The sequence below is a fragment of the Solanum stenotomum genome, chromosome 8, assembly GCF_019186545.1.
Source record: "Solanum stenotomum isolate F172 chromosome 8, ASM1918654v1, whole genome shotgun sequence".
Taxonomy (NCBI): domain Eukaryota; kingdom Viridiplantae; phylum Streptophyta; class Magnoliopsida; order Solanales; family Solanaceae; genus Solanum; species Solanum stenotomum.
Genome location: NC_064289.1, coordinates 1517003 through 1539088, shown reverse-complemented (window position 1 = coordinate 1539088; position 22086 = coordinate 1517003). Strand labels below are relative to the sequence as shown.

The 22086-nt window shown below is 33.7% G+C and overlaps 3 protein-coding genes and 1 pseudogene across 4 annotated transcripts; 1 reads left to right on the top strand and 3 right to left on the bottom strand.

Annotated features, from left to right (window-relative positions):
* Nucleotides 1-4236: 4236 nt before the first annotated feature.
* Nucleotides 4237-6337, top strand: LOC125874274 (LOB domain-containing protein 25-like). Of its 2 annotated transcripts, none has more exons than XM_049555127.1 (2): nucleotides 4237-4447; nucleotides 5415-6337. In XM_049555127.1, exons 1-2 carry the CDS (start codon nucleotides 4271-4273, stop codon nucleotides 5790-5792), a joined length of 555 nt encoding a protein of 184 aa, XP_049411084.1. In that variant the 5' UTR covers nucleotides 4237-4270; the 3' UTR covers nucleotides 5793-6337. The 2 variants fall into 2 exon arrangements, with proteins under 2 accessions (XP_049411084.1, XP_049411083.1); XM_049555126.1 differs by having other exon boundaries at nucleotides 5412-6337.
* Nucleotides 6338-6428: 91 nt separating this feature from the next.
* Nucleotides 6429-9927, bottom strand: LOC125874273 (calcium uniporter protein 6, mitochondrial-like). Its single transcript, XM_049555125.1, has 2 exons — nucleotides 9265-9927; nucleotides 6429-7232 (listed from the first exon to the last, which is right to left on the bottom strand). The coding sequence occupies exons 1-2, from the start codon at nucleotides 9721-9723 to the stop codon at nucleotides 6747-6749; spliced, it is 945 nt and encodes a 314-aa protein (XP_049411082.1). The 5' UTR covers nucleotides 9724-9927; the 3' UTR covers nucleotides 6429-6746.
* Nucleotides 9928-12013: 2086 nt separating this feature from the next.
* Nucleotides 12014-13827, bottom strand: LOC125874485 (pentatricopeptide repeat-containing protein At1g55890, mitochondrial-like; annotated as a pseudogene).
* Nucleotides 13828-13867: 40 nt separating this feature from the next.
* Nucleotides 13868-20546, bottom strand: LOC125874486 (mitochondrial import receptor subunit TOM40-1-like). Its single transcript, XM_049555380.1, has 11 exons — nucleotides 20331-20546; nucleotides 18815-18896; nucleotides 18600-18699; nucleotides 18422-18517; nucleotides 18276-18326; nucleotides 18040-18105; nucleotides 16917-17018; nucleotides 15884-15952; nucleotides 15716-15799; nucleotides 14411-14506; nucleotides 13868-14302 (listed from the first exon to the last, which is right to left on the bottom strand). The coding sequence occupies exons 1-11, from the start codon at nucleotides 20464-20466 to the stop codon at nucleotides 14246-14248; spliced, it is 939 nt and encodes a 312-aa protein (XP_049411337.1). The 5' UTR covers nucleotides 20467-20546; the 3' UTR covers nucleotides 13868-14245.
* Between the last annotated feature and the right edge of the window lie 1540 nt (nucleotides 20547-22086).

Below are 22086 nucleotides of genomic sequence, written 5' to 3'. Positions count from 1 at the left end.
TCGTGGGTTTATCTAAATGGATAAAAGTGAATTTTGGTACCCAATTTTGCTCTATATTTTCCTTCAGCCCTATACTTTTGCTTCCTGTCATTTTTAACCCACTCACTTTTTTTTCTTTCGAAATAGCCACGATTTCAAAGGTTAGGTTGTGTTCGGAATTTTAGTAGTTCATTTGGTTGTCTACGTGAATATTCATCTATAAAATCTGGCTGCTTCCTCTTAACATATACTCCATCTGTTTTAATTTATTTGTCTTTTAAGAAAATAAAGAAATCTTTTAAATCTTGTGATATTAAACTAAAAGTATGAAGAATGTACCAAAGTGTCTTTTATAGTCTCAAACATGTCATTTTGAAAAATTAAGATTCAAGAGATTTCAGAAAAAGGAAAAGAGAAGCTTTTTAAATGGACTAAAAAAAAATGACAAATAAATCTCACATTAGCATTGGCATGTGCATGAAATTAGCAACTCTCTTATTTTAGTGATTTACAAGAATAAGAAACTTATTATATTGTTTCAATTTAAAAAAATTTAAGGTACTTTCATTTTGAACTCACTAACTCTACTTGCATCAATCTGGTTGTGACCCTTGAGAAGCCCAAAAGATAGAGGCGTAGAAAGTTTCATGAATGTGGAGGCCACACATAAGATCCCAAATTTTAGGTGGCTGATCGAGAAATTTGAGTTGATTATGATAGGAAAGTGGTAATCCTTTGGGAATGACATGCAAATCTTTTAAAGTTTTGTGATCCCACCCTTTTCATTCCTCCAAAAAGCATTGGCGATTCGGATGCAGGTTCGATCGAGCTTATTTAGTAGTATTTTTTGTTTAAATAGTGTATTAATATTAAAAAATTTATCAAAATCTGATTAATAATTTTTTAAGTTATTAATTTAGATTTCAAAAAGTTAAAAACACTGATTCTACCTCAGGATCCTATGAGAATTTTGTATCAGTTAGTACATTTTTGCTGTTTGAAGTACAAGATAATTGGAAGATAAAGCCACTTATATGAAAGGCAATTAGGCAGCCAACCTATAATAGCAGAGAACAAACAAAACATAAAACAACAAGAATGTTACTACATTATTGAAATTGATTTGATAGACACAAGCTATCAAACGTTAAGTACGTACATGTGACATTAGTATATATATACTTAAATAAGACATCTAATTCGTACTAGAATGAAGCTTTTCCCCCCTTTTCCATCAGAGTAGGGAGAAGAGTGAAAATTGAAGAAGAAGAAGGGAATGTTACACACTTTATAAAAATAAATAGTCGTGAGATAAAATTTTGATGTCTTGTTTGATTGTCAAGTTTGGGATAACTTATCTCATCATTTATACTGTAGTGATGAGATAAATTATCCCATATACATGTTAGAATAGCTAATCCCAAAATAATTAATGTGAAAAACTAAGAGAGGATATGAGATTCTCTTTACTATCAAGTTAACAAATGCAAGTATATAAGAAAGTATAAATTAACAACTCCTGCCCCTTCACTACCAAAAAGAAATTAAAAATCCGAGCTAAATTCTTCGCTAAATTACTTGTAGCTAAAATAATTTTTTAATGCTTCTCCATTTAAAATAAGATTAGGGATGAATTTTTCTTTTAGCTACAATTTTTGTTATTAATCTGTGTATAAAAAATCAGAATTACTGATTTCAATAAACTTTGCAGAAACACGAAGTAACCAAAGTTTAATAAACCAGTAGAATAGATGAACAGAAATTAATTGACAAAACTAAAATCTGTAATAAACGTACCACAATCTGGAAAAACAGAATCAGGAAAAGATCAAGCCCACTGAATGCACAGTGTCCCCTTAAGGAAATTATTCCCCTCTAGTATCCGAGGTTTGATTTGGAATATGTCCTCCCAGGATAGAATGATCTCAATCACCAGTGTATTGATACCCAAAACGCTGGTGTCAGCGAACCACTCAACAGCAGTAGAGTACACGAAGAAATTTTGTGCAGAAGAAGAAGAAGAAATCAGAAAAATTCGTAAGGAATAAATCTGAAGAATCAATGTATTTATAGGCAAGAGGAACTGGTTCTGAAAGGTTGCAATCCTTTCAGAATCCACACGACCATTCATGAAAGTCTGCAACCTTTCAAACGGTCATGGCTGTTTCTGAAAGTTGCAACCTTTCAGAACAGTCACTGCGGGAAATTTAAATAAAACGGGAAAGATTTAAATAAAACGGGTCGCGCGTGGATCCGAGTCGGGTCGGGTCAATTAACTAATTAATTGAATCGGTTAATTAACTAATTAAAACGTTGGCCATTTAATTTAATTTAATTAATTAACTAAAATAATTAAAACAAACTTTGTCCAAAAAATAATCTATCTCTCGATCATTTTTCCAAATCCAAATCCAACCCTTTTAACAATTAATAGGAGTGTTTCTATATTTAAACTCTCCTATTTTTCTTTCCACCACCGATGAGGGACAAATGTCTTTTCAATGTCTTTTCAATAAAGCATAAGAGGACTTTTCAAGTTCTCAACTTTTCAAGTTCCCAACTTTTTCCAAGTTCCTCTTTCATTTTCCCTCAATTTCCCATTAACTCTTGCTACATACCCAACAATTTTATCTGTCACTAATTCCTTATTTTCTTTAGTACTGAAGCATTATGCTGGCTTGGTCCAACATCATTACGGTGGCATTCCGTCACTATTGGAAATATAATTTTTTTCCCACTGTGATTCGAATAATTTATGATGTAAAATGTGATTTTTTCTCTCATTTCCCGCCGAATCAGACCAACTTACTATGAAAACATGAGAAATAAATTCTTACTAAAATACTGAAAGTTCCCTAAAAAATATTTTTGTAGGAAAACACTATTTATTTAGAAATAAAATTACAAAAAAAACTTGGGTCGATCTCGATTATAAAGTCAAAAGTGTTACTTAGCAGTTTGCAGTCTAAACAAGATTTTAATGCAAAAAACTGTCGGTAGGTATTTAATTAATTAAGCTCTATAGTCTATGATCTATATCATGCATGAGATAGTTTTTACAGAATAAAAATGTCTTTTATTAGTGTGAAGGAGATATATTCGTGTCATTTGATTTGATACTGTTTCGCAGGAAAAAAAAGTACTCCCTCGCTTTTAATTTATTTATTTGATTTTAACTCAGCATATATTTTTTCTATTATTATCTTAAATTAAAGATATATAGAATGAATTAGGTCCTTCAATTTTATGGTCTTAAGCATGTCGCGTGAAAAATTATAATAAAAAGTTATCAAAAAGAAAGTACCTTTTGAAACGGACTAAAAAAGGGCAGAAAAACAAATTGGTACGAAAAGAATATATAACGTGGAATTGATCCATATTCCATGTTGTTTGAGAAATAATGTGATCATATATAACTAATCTATTTGATACAGAATGTGAGTAGAACTTTTTTAGATCTAACTCTGCTTATATAACCACAGCATCCGACTATAGAAATTAAAACTGATTTTGCAAAATATAAGTTCAAATTATTTTTAAAACAAGTTTTATTTTTAATAAACGGCAGCAGAAAGGTCATTTTCCCTTATATATTGTCAAATATATATTGTCTCAAAACGTCTTTCAATTAATATTAAATCAATATTGTCACCTACACTAATCATCATTTCATTCATATATCACCTAAATTATTATGGACCCTCACGTGTGAAGCTTCTTTGTCTTTGTCGTACGTACTTTGTAATATCACTAGCCTCTTAATCATTCTCCCAATTATCCACACAATAATAAGTAGAAAAAATGTACAATATTATATTTAATATATAGTAAAAAAAAAAAAAGACAATACATTATTAGTAACCCTCCATGAAATAAGAAATCTACAACAATCAATAAAATAAGACAAATAACATGCTATAACAGATCAAGTCAAGCTTTTTTTTACTATTTGAGCACATATAAGTGAAATTCAAAATATACTAGTGATGAATTGAGATGAAAAACAATAATTGATGTAAATTCTCCAAGTCAAGCAGTTTCCATTTTGTTCAATGAATTTTGTTAGTCTGAAAATGACAGTGGGAGATATGAAAGTTTTATTACAACTTGCAAGATCTTAATTAATTAAATTAGGATCTCTAAAGATTTTTCTGTTCTCCAGCTAATTTTGTGGACCCTATTCTTTACTTTATTATGTCCTTAAATACTCAATTAAGTAAGTCCATTTGTGTTGATTAAAAATAAATAGTATCAAATTAGGCAAGTGTTTTAATATAATATATTGTGAGTGATGAATTCTAGATTAAGCAAGAAAAATAAACATATGCCATGTTCAGCATGCAAGCTGCTTCGTAGGCGTTGCACTAAAGATTGCATTTTCTTGCCTCATTTTCCACCTGCTGAACCACATAAATTTATTGTTGTTCATCGTATTTTTGGTGCTAGCAACATCACCAAAATGTTACAAGTACGTACCATTCGTAATATTTATTTTATTTATTCTCGTAGTTTCTTGTTCTTCATTTTCTATTACCACATGTGTTTTTTGTGCTTTCGGTACCACGTATGAACTGTTTTCCATATTGTATTTATAATTCGTTGTCGTCACTACTATCATTTTTGTTTTCAAATTTCAAATTGCTTTGAAATGCTTTACTTGACTGGAAGGTCTACTGGAAATAAGTATTGATAAAATCTGCATACTTTATACTCTTTTCAGATTTCATATATGAGTTTATAATGGATTTGTTATTGTCGTTGTTCTTGTGGTATCTCTGTGTCTCTAGACTAAGTTGTGCGTCACACTGGCAATCTATCATCTCCGACTTGTGCTATCTGCTATCTCCTACTAGGATAAATGTCAAATAACTCTACTACCGTGACTTAAATATTTTGGAAGAAATCACCAAAGCCTTTTAATCACTACTTGAATTTGAACCATAATGTTTAACTTTATATTATATATTATACACAATGACAAGAGTGCTTTTAAGCGTAAAGAACTAGCACATTCAATTTTAACAGTGCAAAAAAAAAAAGAAATACACAAAAAAAAGTCATTAAAAGTTAACTACAGAACGACCTTATAAGATAAGTAGAATTGGTTGAAAAGAAAATAAGGCTGACAAGATGTTATAATAACGTGTTAAATAATACACCCATAAACGAGCCATCAGTAACGGAACCAAAATTGTCATGAAATGAGTTCAACATATATTATATTTACGTATAAAATAATTTTAACCTTGTATACATAGCATACGTGATGAAGTGAGTTTGGATTGCATCCCCTAAGTTGCGTCTCTATATATGATAATCAATATATAAAAGTTGAATCCATATAATTAATATAATGCTAAGAGTACTAGTTATAGTGATGCTTGAAGAAATGAACTTTTTTTGTGTAGTATGTTTTGACATTAATTTTTCAGCAGGAGATACCAATGGATAATAGAGAAGATGCAGTAATCAGCATGGTTTATGAAGCTACAGCAAGACTCAGAGATCCAGTTTATGGCAGTGTAGGCATTATTTCTGCCCTCCAGAAACACATATTTCACTTGCAATCCGAGTTAAACGAAGCTTCAGCTGAAGCAATGTCTCTCAGAACACAATTATCCAATGCTTCAACATCCTTACCCTCATCGTTACTGGAAGTTTCTCCATTCACTCCCGAGAACCACGAGTTTCACCATTCCCAGAAGTCGAGCCAGCAAAATGCATATTCTAATAATGACTTGCAGCTTCTACTTCCAGAAGCAGCAGACTATTGTTTCCAAGAAACTGATCAAGTTCTTCCACTGCCTTACTAGAAGAACATATAGTTCTCCCAATATGGACAACAGAATGTCAATATTTCCCTTTCATTTAACAAACACATTCTCATGTTTTCTCCTTCCATTGTTGCTCATCTAGTAAAAAATTGTAAGACATTACTACAGAAACTGTACTGCATGAAATTGAAACCAAATAAGATCACAATTTCAAACAAACTATGAAAGAAAGGTCACTGAAAAGTGTGCATAATCATCGTCATTGACACATTTCAGTATCATTAACCGAAAGCCAATCCAAACAGGCACATAAATACCTCGATGATGACAATAACCCACAAAATGTAACTATGATGACTGCCCGTAAAAGGGCTTGTAAAAAGCCTGGGCATTCTAATCAAAGAGAATCTTCTTATGCAATCAACAACAAGAAGATACCCAGTGAAATAACACGAGTGGGGTCTTGGAAGGGTAGAGTGTAAGCAGACCTTACCCCTACCTCTACCTCGTGGAAGTAGAGAAGCTATTTCTGAAGGACACTCGGCTCAAGTGCAGCAAATCAAAATAGTTATGAAAAGGAAAAACGCAATGAAGAAGACAAAGCAACTAACAAGGAAATCTTCCTATGCAATCGATTGCATATTTTTGAATCCTTTACTGGGGTTATCCAGAAGATTGAACATTCAAAAATCATTAATATAACATCAGTATCTTGTTACAACTTTCAAGTATATATAACAGGACAACAACAGCAGAGTTAAAGGCTTGAAGGATATTGTGATGGACAGAACTACTATCTAAGCCTATCTTGTAAAGAAGATTTACGAAATACAACCTTCAAATTACAAGGTAAAATCAGGGATGATTGTTAACAACTGAGATATTCACCCTCCGTGACAAAATGTAGGGCTTACATTGGCTAAAAGGTATGAGTTTAGTAAGGATATAATTATGTGAGAAGCTGGGAGGAAGAGGATCAGAGGCCAACATGATTTAGTGATGATGTAAAAGATCCTCAGGTTCCAGCTCCATTCCTAACCGATGTTTAATGGAAGATTGACTATTCACTGGTAATTTGATTTTCTTTTGTAATTCGACAAACCTCTGAATATCAAAATCATGCTTCTTGATCAGCTTCCTCTGCCTTGAGAGGAAAAGCCTCTTCAGCACATCTTGGTATGATGGGTCTCTAGAAGTAACAAGGAAGTAAGCATAACCTATTACTATTCCAGCAGAAGTTGTAAAAAAAGCAATTGGCTCCATCACATCCCAAGAGAATTCCCAGAACGTAAGACGGAAGAAGAGCCCGACCTGCAAAAGGCCAGCCCCTAAACCAGCCCACAAAACGCGGCGCACATGCCTATGGGCAAGCTCATCTATTTTATCCTTCTTCTCCTGCAGAATCTTTAGTTCCTCTATTGTGGGGTCATCTTCAGGTAGAAGTGCTAAGGGAACTGCCTTTCTAATTTCATCCACTACCTGAAAAAAAAAAAAAGGAAGAACATGAAACTGACTATATCAATTGTGAGAAAGATTTTAAGAGGGCCGGCCAGAAATGGAATTTCTATTAAGAAATGTCACTCAAATTCAGATCCAGAAACAACCAAGTATGCATTTAGAACTCACGCATTCTTTACTTTCTATTCAACGATAAATTTGTGATCAAAGAAAGCATAATTCTAACTCTTTCATGATTTCCTAATTCTCGTTATCTCATTAAATTAGAAAATAAGTAATTGGATGATGCTATGCAAATAGAGAAAATACAAAAAAAAAGACCCTTAAAGTTGTCCACATAACTATATGCAAATACTATGTAGTTTATTGATAAAATAAGTGATGGATAAAACTTCAAAGGAACAATAAAATAACTGAATAAAAATAAAAATGATTGAAAAAATGGTGTTATACACGTGTCAAGCGTGTTATAACGCTCCTGAGAATTAATCTAGGATTGTTTGGGGAAGGGTATTAATTTCACTTCAAACTAGAAAGGGGGTTAAATAAACGCCCTATAGTTGCAGTGCTAAACTAAATTACGAGGACAAGTTTGGGGGAGATGTTATGCATTTTCTCATGCAAATACAGAAAAGAAGTAATTGAAGCATGACATGTCCATGCAAAATAAGGCATATTTACACTATCAACTAATGGACAGAGAATCTACCAGATTTCGGGCAATATAAGACAATGTCCACAATAAGGTGGTTACGGAATGACCAAACTAACAAGAGTTTGTTCTCCACTATCCTTATATTCTTGCTTATAGAAAGCCTATTCAATAAATTTCAGCATGTAATTAGCATATCAAACATCACAAATCTCCAATCACCACCACCACCCCCTGCCAGACTGCCTTAGTCCTTTCTTTGTGTTTCTCATAAATTTTCCCATCAAAGGCAGGACATTCACACTTATTGGCTCTGTAAGTATATATTGATCTAAGGAAACTGTGATTCAACTATGAAACACATCGGTTAATCCAAGCTCACACCATTGATTGATACCATTTTCTCAAATTAGTGATTCCAATTTCTTGACGTAATTAACACTTGCTAACCATTAACGGCTAATTCCTTTTCTTTTCTTTTTTTTGATAACCGAGAAATCCGTATGTGACCCGCCCTTTGGACCAATCACAGCCTTCTAAACTTGGTGGAAGTTAACGGCTAATTCTTAGGATAAACTATTCAATATAAGTCCTTGTTACATTGCATATATACCAAAGGCAGACAGAAAAAGCAGAACAAGTGAGCAAAGCTAAAGAAACTATGTTGTTCATCATGCTGGTTCTTGAAATTTTAGCATATGCCACTGATTGTATGCTTTGCTGTTTCCCCTTCTATGTTGCTGGTAACAGATTCTCCTCACAACACCCAAAAGAGAATAATATTCCTTCCCCCATCTTAGAGGGCAATGAAACCAAACACCCAAAGCATTACTTCCAAAGATCTCACCTTTTTCATGATCTTATTATTTAATATTTTGATGACAAGGGAAATCCGCAGCCGCTACTCTTTGGGTGCGCACAGGGTAAAAGCCCCACTCCTATGCAATAGCTCACAAACCAGATAGAAGAGGTAACCCGCACTAGGCAAGCCCGGTACGACGAGCTCGACCCAGAAGGCAAATCCCTTGATTTCGCTGGCAAGGGGTTTCAAACTTGAGACCTCCACCATGGAAGTCCCAAGCCCAAACCACTTGGCCACCCCGAAGGGTTGATCTTATTATCCTGATGTTGTTACTACTTATGTCTTCGTTACTACTTATGTCTTCATTACTACTTATGTCTTCATAAATGTTCTGTTTTTGCTTTCCTTGAGCCGAGGGTCTATCGAAAACAACCTCTCTACCTGCCAAGGTAAGGGTAAGATCTACATACACTCTAATTGCCATTTCCTTAAATATACCAATCATCAATCAAACACCTTTTTAAACAACCGCAAATCCCCAAAACAATGAAAACACATCCATAAACATTAAAAACATGAGAGAAAAAACAAATAATCACCTTATCAGGATGAAGATAAACTTTATCTCTGAACAACAATATAACACCAGCCTCATCAAGAACTCTAGCAAAACCAACAGCTTCATCATGGGTTTTAGCCACACCCATATTCTGACACGCCTTTAACAGATCCATATACCCAATAACCTCCGTATTCTTCATCCCCAATTTCCACTTCAGCTCCTCAACATTCACCAATCTCATCAACCTCTTAGCTTCCTCATGAGTAATACTATCCCCATTCACATTCCCATTCCCATTCCCATTCCCATTCTTGTTTTCCCCACCCCCATTTGACCCAGAGCTAAAATAGTACCCACCCACCATTCGGATCGGGCCACAATAGCACCCGAACTTATAATCCACACCCAAAAACGGCTTCACCCCATAGTTAATCGTATTTGTCCTCGCAACCGATGTAACTGTCCGTTTCAATAGATTACAGGAATTTCTCCACATCTTTGACAAATTATAGTTGAAATTGGGAATAAGAGTTGAAATTGTTGAGAAATAAGAGTTTTATAAGAAACGAGAATGGCGGTATGGTCTTGTAACTGTTGAAATGGAGTTTACGAAAGCCATCAAAAGTCCGGCAAAATGAGAGAGAAAATAGGGTTACGAGCAACGCATTTGACACGGTCACACGCTTCAATTGATGCGACACATGTTCTCTTACGAAACTTCCTAAATCCTAATACAAAACATCGTAGTCTGTGCTCTTTTTTTTAATTTTTGGATAACGTGGATCATTGAAAAGATTTGATGCCTCTAAGACCATGGTTTAAAATTGATTTGATTCCATTAATTCAAATTTATATTTTACTTATAAATTTTTCTAATGTGATTTGAAATTTAAGAGATTAAATCATTTTAATTATAACATTCCAAAAAACTCGTTCTTAATTTTAATGACATGTTGTTATAAAGTTTCTTTAAGTATTCAATTGCATGAGAATCAAGAAAATGAAAAACTTTATTGAGACAAAGATAGATTGTCAAGAACATTATTCTCAACAGAATAAAATCATTTTAGGAATAATAGGTTGATTCTTTCCAATAGTGCATGTCCATGAAAAGGCTTTGCATCTTATATTATGTATAAGTATCATGGTTGCTAGCACAGAGTTAGATAATGACTTAAAAAAATTGTTTTCGATAGATCTTTATGCAAGAGAAATTTAATTACTATTGTAAAATTTTGTTCTTCTTCCCAATCATTTAAGTGTTTTGTTTACATGGTCGTTAAGTAAGATTATGTGTTTTGATTATGATACTCTTATTTATTATTTTGAAATATATTTTTCTTTTATGCAATTAATTAGAGAATATGAAATTTAAATATAATGAAAGGTCTTCAATTATCACACTTACATGTGTTTGAAATATTTTAAGAGGGTGAGTAGATACATAATTTTGTATGTTGTTAAAGGAACGAGCCTCTGTTATTTTTTTCTTATTAATAATAATAATAAAACGGAACAATTGCTTGATTATGAAGAATCCACTAACAAACATGGCAGGAATAAATTAGTGTCATAGACTTGATTTAAGAACTTTTAGTTTCTTATGTTTGAATAAAATAAATAAAGAGTCTTATTATTGGCATACCTTTCCTTGATAGTAGTATAAAATTATTCTGACCAAAGTCCCTTTGGGTGTGTTATTCTTTTAAGAGTTCATTTAAGTAGTTAATAGTATAATTATTTTTTTTTACTTTAGTACGTAAATTAAATCCTTTTATTTTAATATTAAATTTGAAATATGGACACAAGTATACGAAAAAGTCGATATTACAAACAAACAAAGAATGCCATTTTTTTCAAACTAAAAGAAATTCAACTTGTTTGTAATCATTATTTTCAAGGATGCTTTGGCAAGGCATGTCAAATTTGACTTGCACGGCTACCTTTGATCTCTAAATTATCCACTAATGTATGCCACGTCCTTTGTGGTATTATTTTCGTTTAAAAAAGAATGACTCCATTTCCTCTTTAGTCTGTTTTAAAACGAATGACCTCTTTTTTTTTATGGTAAGATTTTAATTTCAGCTTTCTACATGACATGTTTAAAGCGACAAGAGTAAATGACAGTTTTGTACATTTGACATAACTTTAATTTAGGACCACAAGATTCAAAAGTCTTTTTTATTTTCTTAAACTCCGTGTCAAATCAAACTAGACCATTCTTTGTGAAAAGAAGGGAGTACTATATTTTATGTCTTAGCCAAAACAAAAATTGTCACGTCGACACAGCTAATCGAGTTAATCATGCAGATGATCTCCTGAATGGGGTTTTCAAATTTAAAAGATCTTGCATGTTTTTTTTTTGTTGAGTTCTTTCCTTTGTTTCGATATGATTTGTAAATTATTATATTGAAACGAAATTTACTTTAAGCTCACTAAAAGATATGATTTGTAAATTATTATACTGAAACGAAATTTACTTTAAGCGCACTAAAAGAATAGCTGTGGTGAATCTTCATCGACAAGGAAAGAATAAAATTGACTTGTGGAAAAAAAAAATTGACATGTGGATATTAGTCAGATATACGGAATTAATTAAGACGTTAGGCCAATAGATATAGGTACAACTGTACTCGATCATTGTTATTTCTTCATAATAGAGCCATGGTTTGTGTGTGTATTCTGGAAAGGAAAAGAAAAACGTAACGTACTATAGACAAATAATTTTAAATTGTTGAAATTGAAAGGAATAGATAGGTGTACGTCTGAAACTAACTGAGCTAGATCTACTTTATTTGCAAGGTATGACAATTTTCTCACCTTTTGGTTTTACAAATTTAAAATTTGATTAGTTTAATTAACTAAACATGCATATACTCTAGATACATAAAAAAAAATTAACATTAATTAAGGAGCAATGCATGAAAGAACCAACAATTTTGTATCTCTGAAGCACCCTTTTTTTTTAATAAGGGTGGTGTTCGAGTCAGTTGTTCTTATCTCGACTATTTCACTTGTCAATTGCCATCAACCACCAACATAGACCAACATAGGTACTCATTGAAGAGTCCCATACTGGATGAAAAATGGATGATCTTGGTCAATCCTCCCCTCATAAGCTAGCTTATGAGATTGAATTAAACCCAAGATTCATTTCTTTCCATGGTATTCAAGCAGAACTCATTCTAATTATTATTACCGATATTGAACTCCATATTAAATTCTCACGCTCTCCAGCCCTGGTGCGAGGTGGGGGTGTTAAAGAGTCTCACATCAAATGAAACATGATGGGTGGTCTCCTTGGCTTTGGACAATCCTTCCCTCGTAAGTTAGCGCCTACCAAAGCTTAGATAGATGAAAAAAATCACATGTTGCTTTGAACCCTTGGTCTATCAGGTTTGCACTGATGGTATTCAATCAAAACTGAAAACTGAGAATATTTTTCTTAGGAGGAGATGAACATTCCTCAGAACTAGTACACACTTCATCTTCAAGTACCTGTGAATCAATAGCTTTCGTGCACAAGTGCAGCGCAAAATCAATTTTTTTCATGTCACAAGCCAAAGGAATAAGCATGTAAAATGTTGCAGAATCCGGCAGGCAATCATTTTGCACCATCTTCTGATACCACATATTTGCCTGCTCCAAATTCCCTTCATCAACATACACTTTTATCATATTATTGTAGCTGAATTTATCCGGTTTGAAACCCTTCTTAACGATCTCCTCAAACAACTGAATCGCCTTTGAAACCTCAGCAACTTTAAGTAAACCTCGTAATCTAATATCATAACTGCAAATATCAGGAAGAATATTTCAGAAAACCTTTTACTATCACAAAGTGCTTTTAACAATGTATTACAAGTCACAATATCCGGCTTAATCCCATGCTTTTCAATCTCATCCATCAAAAGCACAGCAGAATACACAGAACCAGCCTTGCACAACGCCTTCATCGCGACGTTATAGGATATTAAATTAGGCACAATTGACAATTTCTCGGGTAATTCACGAAACAGCAAAGTCAATTTCATCATATCTCTCTGATCTGATGCATGATTCCAAAAGGACGTTGAAGGAATAGACAGTCCGCTGACAATCTAGTACAGAAGGATAAAGCAGCCTACAAAGGATTCGTCTCGAATATCTGGGTACTGTTTTTGATGTTCGATAATTTCTTCAATACCGGAGAAGTATTTGGCTTTGGCAAGGCGGTGAACGGCGATGTCATAATAGAAACGGCGGCGTCGGAAATCATGGTATATTGATGAACTTTTCATGAAATCTACAATTCCTTGGGGTGTGTGATTGGTGGGGTTTAAAGAGCTAATGGTGGGTTCGGTGGTTTTGACATCTATGATTTTTCTGGCTGATTTGCGGTTGTTTTCGGAGAAGATGCGTCGCAGACGGTGGACAGTTAAAAAAGTGGACATTTTTTATTGCTTAATTTGGCACGGAGTTGCAATTTGCCAGATGAGCTTCAAAATATTGAGTTATTACATGAACTTTAAAATTATCCATCCGTCCATTTTTACTAATCCACAATTTCGATATAATTTTGAAAATCAAAAGATAATTTATGTGCTAAGTATTTATGGTGCACCTTTAACGCCTCTTTATTTCGCAAATAAGATGAAATGAATGCGAGAGAATTACATCAACAATTTTCAAGTAGGGATAAGCCTCTGGGCAAATGCCACTATCCATAAACACTAAATCAGAATTTATATTTCTCTCTATCAGGAAAAAGGGCTAAAATGCCTTTTGACTGTAGGAAATAAAACAATAAAACGATTTTGCCCTCCGTTTAAATTTGGCCATGAATGTTCCCTTACCACACTGCAAAATCAACTACTGATGGCTAGTTGCAGCACCTGATGTACCATAGCAGTTTTCTCAATAAAAAATACAAAACTGATGTGTTGATTCTTATTGAGGTAAAGAATCACCTAAGATGCTTTTAGTTCCACGGATATGGTCGATTAAAAGTTTATCCTTGTTTAAACTGACTGCCTCCTCTATTCTCCCACTGTCAACCCAAATCCGAACTTGTAATCTTTCTTTTTATGATCAATCTGCAGGCACCGTCAGGAGCAGATTTTATAACAGTTGAGTAGCCAAAGTGCATGAGATAGAGACTTGTAAAAGCGCGAAAGTTGTTTTGAAAGTAAATGCTCAATTACCTCGGCAGAAAGAATGAAATTAAGACCCATGTTCAGGCGTTCTTCCAGGAAAGCAGCAGCACAGCCGTTGGAATCAATCTTTCCTCTAAGACGACACTGCAATGCACACAATATTACTGATTTTGACCACCTTTAATATAAATGAGCCAACTATAGCTATGCACCCAAAACAACATGAGAAGTCCAAACATAGACTTATAGTATTAACTATCTTGTGATCATCCAATTGGAAATACAACAACTGAAATTCAGGAAACTTGTATTCCTTTGTAGTTTGCAGCAGCCTCTAATTGTGCTGTAGTGACAAAAGACAAATTGAAATGTATATAGCAGTTAACACTTGCTGAAAGTATTTCTATACTTAATCTTGCATGAAATGTCAATAAGAAAGTGCTTACTAGCATATGTTACATTTTATAAAAGGGATAATTTCAGGTTATTTGCGGGAATGAGGCAATAGAACCCTCCCCACTCAGTTTCTTCTTCCACCAGAAAAAGAAGAAGCCACCTTACACATTTCGACTGATGAATGCACCCCAATAACCAAAGAAGTAGTTCAATCGCAAAAAACCCAAAAGATGTGGGTCCGAGTCAATTGGAAATACAACAACTGAAATTCAGGAAACTTGCCTTTGTAGTTTGCAGCAACCTCTAATTGTGCTATAGTGACAAAAGACAAATTGAAATGTATATAGCAGTTAACACTTGCTGAAAGTATTTCTTTACCTAATCTTGCATGAAATGTCAATAAGGAAGTGCTTAATAGCATATGTTACATCTTATAAAAGGGATGATTTCAGGTTATGTGCGGGAATGAGGCAATAGAACCCTCTCCACTCAGTTTCTTCTTCTGCTAAAAGAAGAAGAAGCCACCTTACACATATTTCAACTGATGAATGAGAGGAGATGCAAATGAGAAAGCAAGCATGAAAGCATGCTGCATACACAATATGCACATGGATCATCTTTGCATAACATGGACACGGAAGAGGTGGTAGTCAAAGAGTCTTTACAGAAGGGAATGAGAATATTGACGTCGTTCTGGCATCAAGGCGTCAAAAAATCAGCAAACATGATCTCCTTGGCATCAAGGTGTCAAAAAATCAGCAAAAATTAAATTTAAAAAGATAATTTTGCCAGAATTAAACATGCACACCATTTGAACTAGCGCACATGATTGCAGCAGACCAGCAGTGCAATACACTCATCAAAACCAGATGACAGATAGATACTGAGTAAACTACAACTCGCAAGTGCAAAGCTTTCCAGTAAACATTTTTATTAGTTTGTTTACCACAGAATTACCTGCCGAAGGATGTAATCATAACCAACGCTTGCTGTTACATCCCTAGACATATAGTTGTACATAAAGTCTGATGCTAGAGACACCTGCATGGAAGAAAGTCTTTAAGCAACTACCAAACCCACTCATCATTAACTCTATCTCTAGAAAAGGAAATGCCTTTGTAAGACCTTGTCAGAAACTTTCTGAACATAGCCCAGTGCAACCATTCCAGTGCTAGCAACTTGCCCTGTAGCAACCTGCAGGCAGAATGAAACATGCACTACTTAACAGAAAATTTGAATCAACTAAGCAAGTTGTAACACACTCATTAAGCAAAAACCATAAATATTAAATTCTGGCGAAATCAGCAAATAACAACACAATGACTAAAGGTGCTACTGTAAACTGCTTAAATATGTTTTATAAGGAAGAGAAGAAACAGCGTCGATTCCATGAAATTCTGTATCACGAAAATACTAAGACAAGCTACAATATAAAGCAATTTGCTTTCCAGAAAACCTATTTAATCTAAAGGAGTTTATAATACAGAGAACAGGGAGATCCCAACAATGGCCTCAACTTTTCCAGAGATTTCTTTCGAAGGAGCTTACTAGTTGAACCCTTTAAAAAGAGAACAAAATACCTAATGGTAAAAATTGTAATCCATCAACTTTTAAGCATGACGACTATGTAAACAAACACAGGAAATTAACTAATAGGAGTAAAAGGGACAGCAGGGTTAGAAAAGGAAATACAACAAGTAGTTTACTTTTTAAAAGAATAGATCAAATATTTTCCTAACAAGCATGTGTCAATCATTAGACCATGATTATAATCCAGAACACCTGATTGGCACGATAAAAACACAATTATTTATGGGAACATATCACGAGGAAATAAAATAGGCCAGGTCGATTTAAGTTGCTGGCACATGCCTCTAAAAGAGAAGAAAACGCTACTATAATATCCCCAAATATCTGTTTAATACTAATAAAAATTGAACTACAGATATATTGAGGCAGACCCAGGATCTGACGGCCGCAGGTGCACTATTACATCAAATGAAAATCTATCACCAGACATAAAGACCGATAATAGCGAGCATATTCAGTTCGTGGTTAATTTCAATTCAATTTAATAGATCTTTTATTTATAAGCAAGTTATTATGTTTTTAAAGAGCATGCTACTCTAATAGGAGTATCTAATAATAAGCACTTTACCATCTTATCTGTGTTGTAACGAGCAGCATAGCCAATGCCAGACTTCCGATGCTGACCAGCCCAGAATACTTCACCACCTAGAGACAAATGTGGAGTGACACTCTGCAAAAGATATAAGGTATACATTGATTGATCAAGAGGTTGAAATAAATATAATGTATGTGACATACACCCAAAAAGTAAGTAAAATGAACTCCAACCACAATCGAAGGAAGCACAAGATAAAAATCATCCTGCTTATATATTAGTGATGAAAACTGCAATATCAAATTGCTTTCAGCTGTTGGTGTGTAACAAGTCCCATGAAAGTTATCAAAATTATCGTTATTTTGTGTTTGATTCAAGAGCTCCAGGCCATTGAGTGGATACGCCTTTTTAATTCAATGCTAAAATTATCAAAATTATGCAGTATTATTCACATGTGATGAACATCACTCAATAAAGAAACTGTCTTTACAAAAAATCTAAGATTTATGCATAAGTGGTGCATCATATGGAGTAAAGAGCGGCACGATCTGTTTGATATTTTTCTTACCACTTTAGTTTTTAGGACATGAGGATGGTGAGGAACATCTTTAAAATTCCAAATCTAAACTAAGATAGCTAGGTTATTTTCAAGTTGGGCATCGAAGGTAGTGTTTGAACTGGCATTAGTCACTAGTTTTTTCTCTTCTTTGCTTTTTCCCAGATGATCTATTTTTTGACACACAACCTGATATTATTTTTATAAAATAAAGACACTACAGGATATTTATCTCTCACTGACACTAGACGAAACTTCCCTGCTGTTTACTCTTTCTCTATCTCCCAATCTTGCTAAGTCTCACTCCCATTTGCCATCGTAATATTTATTCATACCATTACTCCATCCCTGATACACAAACCCTCTAACGCTGTATTCCAATTTTGTGATATTGTGGTGTTCCCTGCTTGAATCAAAATTGACTCTGTTTGAAACTTCAAGATATTTCATGTAACTTGTGGAAATAAATGTGTGAAACCTTTAAATTGGTTTTTCCTGCAAATGACCAGAGACAAGGCCATTTACTTTTGAAAAATATTAGTGCTTTTAATGAAGTCTTTTATTGGCTAATTTGCAGAGTTGCAAGTCTTGATTGTTTACCTGGATGTAGCTGGCTCCAAATAATGCACCATTCCCCAATTGAAACTGTGTTCTGTAGTCTTTACCCTTAACAAACAATAAAAGACAAGAATACACAATGTTAGTCTTCCTAAGTCATCCAGGCTATACCGTAGTTTGTGCATAGTATGGGCTGACTGAATCAGAAATAGAATGCCATATGACATTCCAACCGAAAGCATGAATTAAATCTAATGACTAAGAGTAAAGAAAGGTACCTTGTAATCAAAATTAACCATGCCATGCGACATGTGCGGTTCACCCGTTAGCTGATAAGTAGAGAAATATGAGTTATATGGCTTATTCTTGATATATATTAATTGCTTACTGACACTATCAAAGGTAAGCAATCAAATACACATACCTGGCCATTAGCCTTCATAGCAAGATTCTCAGACAACTCACATCTCAGTCTTGCATTCACCCTACCGTCTGTCATTACTCTCCCAAAAAGCATCATCTGCGGGAAACAGTCATTGCTCCAACACTTAGATAATCATGTGGGTTTCAGACACTAGATAGGAATAGTATCGACTACACACCTTTGGATCTATAAAGTTGGCACCAAACTCATAGTGAGCAGTTGGAATTTTGACTACATCTGTAGACTGAGTAGGAAGTTCCGTGGGCCCCATGAAAACACTAACAGAAGTAGAAGCAGATTTCTTTCATAATTGAGAAAATATCCCTCTCCCTCCAAGAATGGGGAAAGCATAGTAATAAATCTGATATGTGTCTTTAGAAATGCCAAATCTACCTGTGACTCAGTGAAAATCTCTGATTAAGTCCTCTGGTAAAGTCAAAGCGCATCCCTTCAAAAAGCTCAGGCTTTAAAGACACTGCCAAGATAAGACATGCATTAATTGATACATCCAAGAGGGAGTTGCTCAGATGGTAAGCAGCCCTCACTTCCAACCCGAAGGTTGTGAATTCGAGTCACTAAGGGAGCAAAAAGGGTGGGAGCTCCTAGACAGGCGAGACACTGGATAACTAGATCTTGACTTAAGAGACATAATATTGATGACAGCAACAACACTAACATGAACAAAAATAATAACCAACCTGTTTACATGCACTAAAACTTCTGCTAACAGTTCAATATTAATCTAGCTTGCAGTGGATTATGAATCCGACAAGTTTGATCCCACTTCTGTTTTTTCCAAACGTTAGCTGATACAAAATCTAGACACTTTAAAATAATAGAAGCTACAAATTTTGCGTCAAATCCTATACTGGTCTGCACACTCATTTAACCCTTCTGTATGTTAGCAATTTAGTACCCCTGCACGAGTATTGTGAAAGGCGAGGCGACCCTTCAGCGCCTATTAGCTTTGTGGCAAGGCGATCTTCAAAAGGAGACGCCATGGCAACAATGGCGAGAAAGGTGTTGCTTTCATATAATCTTTATAAAAGGCAACTAATTTAGTGTTTTAAAAGTTAAAAGGTAATTTTAGGGTTTTTTTCCAAAGTTGTATAGTTGCACTCTTAGACTGCAATTGCGATTCCAACCAATCGACTCGACTAGACTTCACCGGCGACCAGCCAGATTTTTCCGGCGATTCCAAAGTCCAATCAATACATATTTCTTCTTCTAATTTCTTCTTCCTCTATTCTTTTAGCTTCTTCTTCTTCCGACGTCAGAGTTACTTCTACCTCTACTTTTTTCTTATTGTTTTGACTTTTGTTCTATATTATTCTCATTCAAGTTCTAGACTTTTAGTATCTACTATCTATTCTCATTTTTTTAATTTAAATATTTGCTAATATGTTATTGCAATTGATTGAGATTTTGATTATTTATATATGGAATTAATTATTTTAATTTTTTTATATTAATTGGCACTGCACTTCAAAGAGGCGAGCGCCTAGCCGCGCACCTCACCTTCTGACGAGGCAGACCCTTTGTTGCCTTTCGCCGTCCAAAACCCCTGCACCCGAACTTCAAATCAAGAGAGTATACATCGTCTGGAGTTGACACTGCCTATCTGATATTATCAATTGGATTAACAAAATAATGTAGCTAAAACTAAAAGCTTCAATTGCATTTCAGCCTAACTAATAACTATACAGTAAACAGTCTGCAGCAAGTTGGAACAAAAGATTACAACTACTTCGTCTCAACCCAAAACTAGTAAGGGTCCCTAAAATTAATCCTTTAAATCCATTTCACTCTATTCACCTCAATTTAATTCCAATACAAATCAAGTCAGATAAAAATAATGGAATGAAAATTAAACACAACGATCAAACAAGAGATGAAGTACAATACTAACTTAAAGCTTCACGGTGGATTTCTTCATAAGGAATAGGACAAGGCAAGTTGAAGTAATCGACTTTCTCCGGTTCGGTCACCGTCGGCTTTGAGCCTGCCGGAGAATCTGTAGCGGACGGAGGGATGAGAGTGGCCATTGTGAAAATAAAGGAAAATGTGAAATGTCCTCCTCTTTCGCCTGAGAGATTTTAGTGACAGCGAGGAGTAAAATAAAACCCTCACAAAACCCCTAAAATCAGTTCGGCAAAACCCGACCCGTTTTTACTCGGTGGAGTCCGAAGAATGTGATGGGTATATAATATTATTTTTTATCTTTATTTTTCTTTTACGAGAATAAAGAGGTTTTTTTAAAATATAACTTTATTAATTTAAATAAAGCATAACAATAATAAGAAGATCAAAAAAGGCTTAGAAAATGTTGATGTAAATGAGAAGATTGATTCGTAGAAAAATGAAAGTGGATTCGCAAAAAAACTACATTGAAAACTATAATTAGTATTATAATAATATATGATATATTTTAATAAATTATCATGAAACTATGTAACTAATATTTTGTATGCGCATATGGTAAACTTTTAAAAATTTTGAAAGATAAAATTAGAAAGTTATTTATTTGTATGCATTTTCATTTAAACATTAGTGATATATATAGTGTATGAAATTATTTCGAAGTGAATTAATGTGTAAGGATTTAATTTTGAGATCATCATAAAATAATTTTAATTATATAAAAGGTTTTGAAGCTACATATGATTGACGTTTTATGTATATATGTCGTAGGAATTTTAAACACATAAATTGAAATTTAATTATTTTTACTTGAACTTTAGATACGTGTCTATATTCAGTCATTTTTTGTCCTTATCAAGCTATCTTTAAATATTTTGTGTTTGAAGTTGTTTTGATGTGAATAAACGTGAAAAAAAATATAAATTAAATGGCAATGTCTAAATATATACCACGTGAAAAAGTTTACTCAAATACCAACAAATTTAAAAGTTCAGAACAGAAAAAGACTCAAGTTTTAATTTTCCTGTTAATGCTTATTTATACTTTTTTGTGAAACAAATTACTTTCATTTATCTATATGTAATTTTTTATCTTTTGAGATTATATTTTTTTTGGTTCAACATAAATTTCATAAAAAAAATGAAACAAAATATACATATTATCTTCCAAAATTTGTTATAGTATTCAAAAATTGAAGTTATGTATTTTAGTATATATATATTCTTTATCCTTTTTAGAGAAAAGATGTTGATAACTAATATAGAAAAATAGAATATATATCATATGTCATATATTTATATAAAAGAAAATCATATGTCTGTCTACGTGGCGCCACCATAAATCAGAATTCTCTTTTAATTTATTTTATTTCAAAACTAGTTTTTCCCTTTCACGATAAGTTGAGACTTTTATTAAAAGTTGCGACTTTTATGATGAGTTGCGACTTTTATGAAAGGTTGTGTCCTTTCCAAAGAGTTGTGATCTTTCTGATAAGGCACAATAAATATTTGTTCACACTACCCTTTGTTGTCTATAAATAGAGGGGTTTCTTCTTATTTTAAAACAACGAAAATTCTAAACCTCTTATTCTTCTTTTTCACAATTAAATATTTGATTCTGAACTACTTCTTCTTCTTCTGCACAATTAAATATTTGTGTACTTTGCTCCTGTTGAGTGAATCACGGGCACTATTTTTTTGTATCATTACACTGGTGAATAAACTTGTTTCATCCTGAGAGGATCT

Coding starts and splice junctions, on each gene's coding strand:
- LOC125874274 (XM_049555126.1), top strand. CDS start 4,271: ATGAATTCTAGATTAAGCAAGAAAAATAAACATATGCCATGTTCAGCA. Junction 4,448..5,411: donor ACATCACCAAAATGTTACAA/GTACGTACCATT, acceptor TTAATTTTTCAG/CAGGAGATACCAATGGATAA.
- LOC125874273 (XM_049555125.1), bottom strand. CDS start 9,723: ATGTGGAGAAATTCCTGTAATCTATTGAAACGGACAGTTACATCGGTT. Junction 7,233..9,264: donor TTTATCTTCATCCTGATAAG/GTGATTATTTGT, acceptor TTTTTTTTTCAG/GTAGTGGATGAAATTAGAAA.
- LOC125874486 (XM_049555380.1), bottom strand. CDS start 20,466: ATGGCCACTCTCATCCCTCCGTCCGCTACAGATTCTCCGGCAGGCTCA. Junction 18,700..18,814: donor AGATTTTCACTGAGTCACAG/GTAGATTTGGCA, acceptor TACTTCTGTTAG/TGTTTTCATGGGGCCCACGG. Junction 17,019..18,039: donor TTGGAGCCAGCTACATCCAG/GTAAACAATCAA, acceptor TATCTTTTGCAG/AGTGTCACTCCACATTTGTC.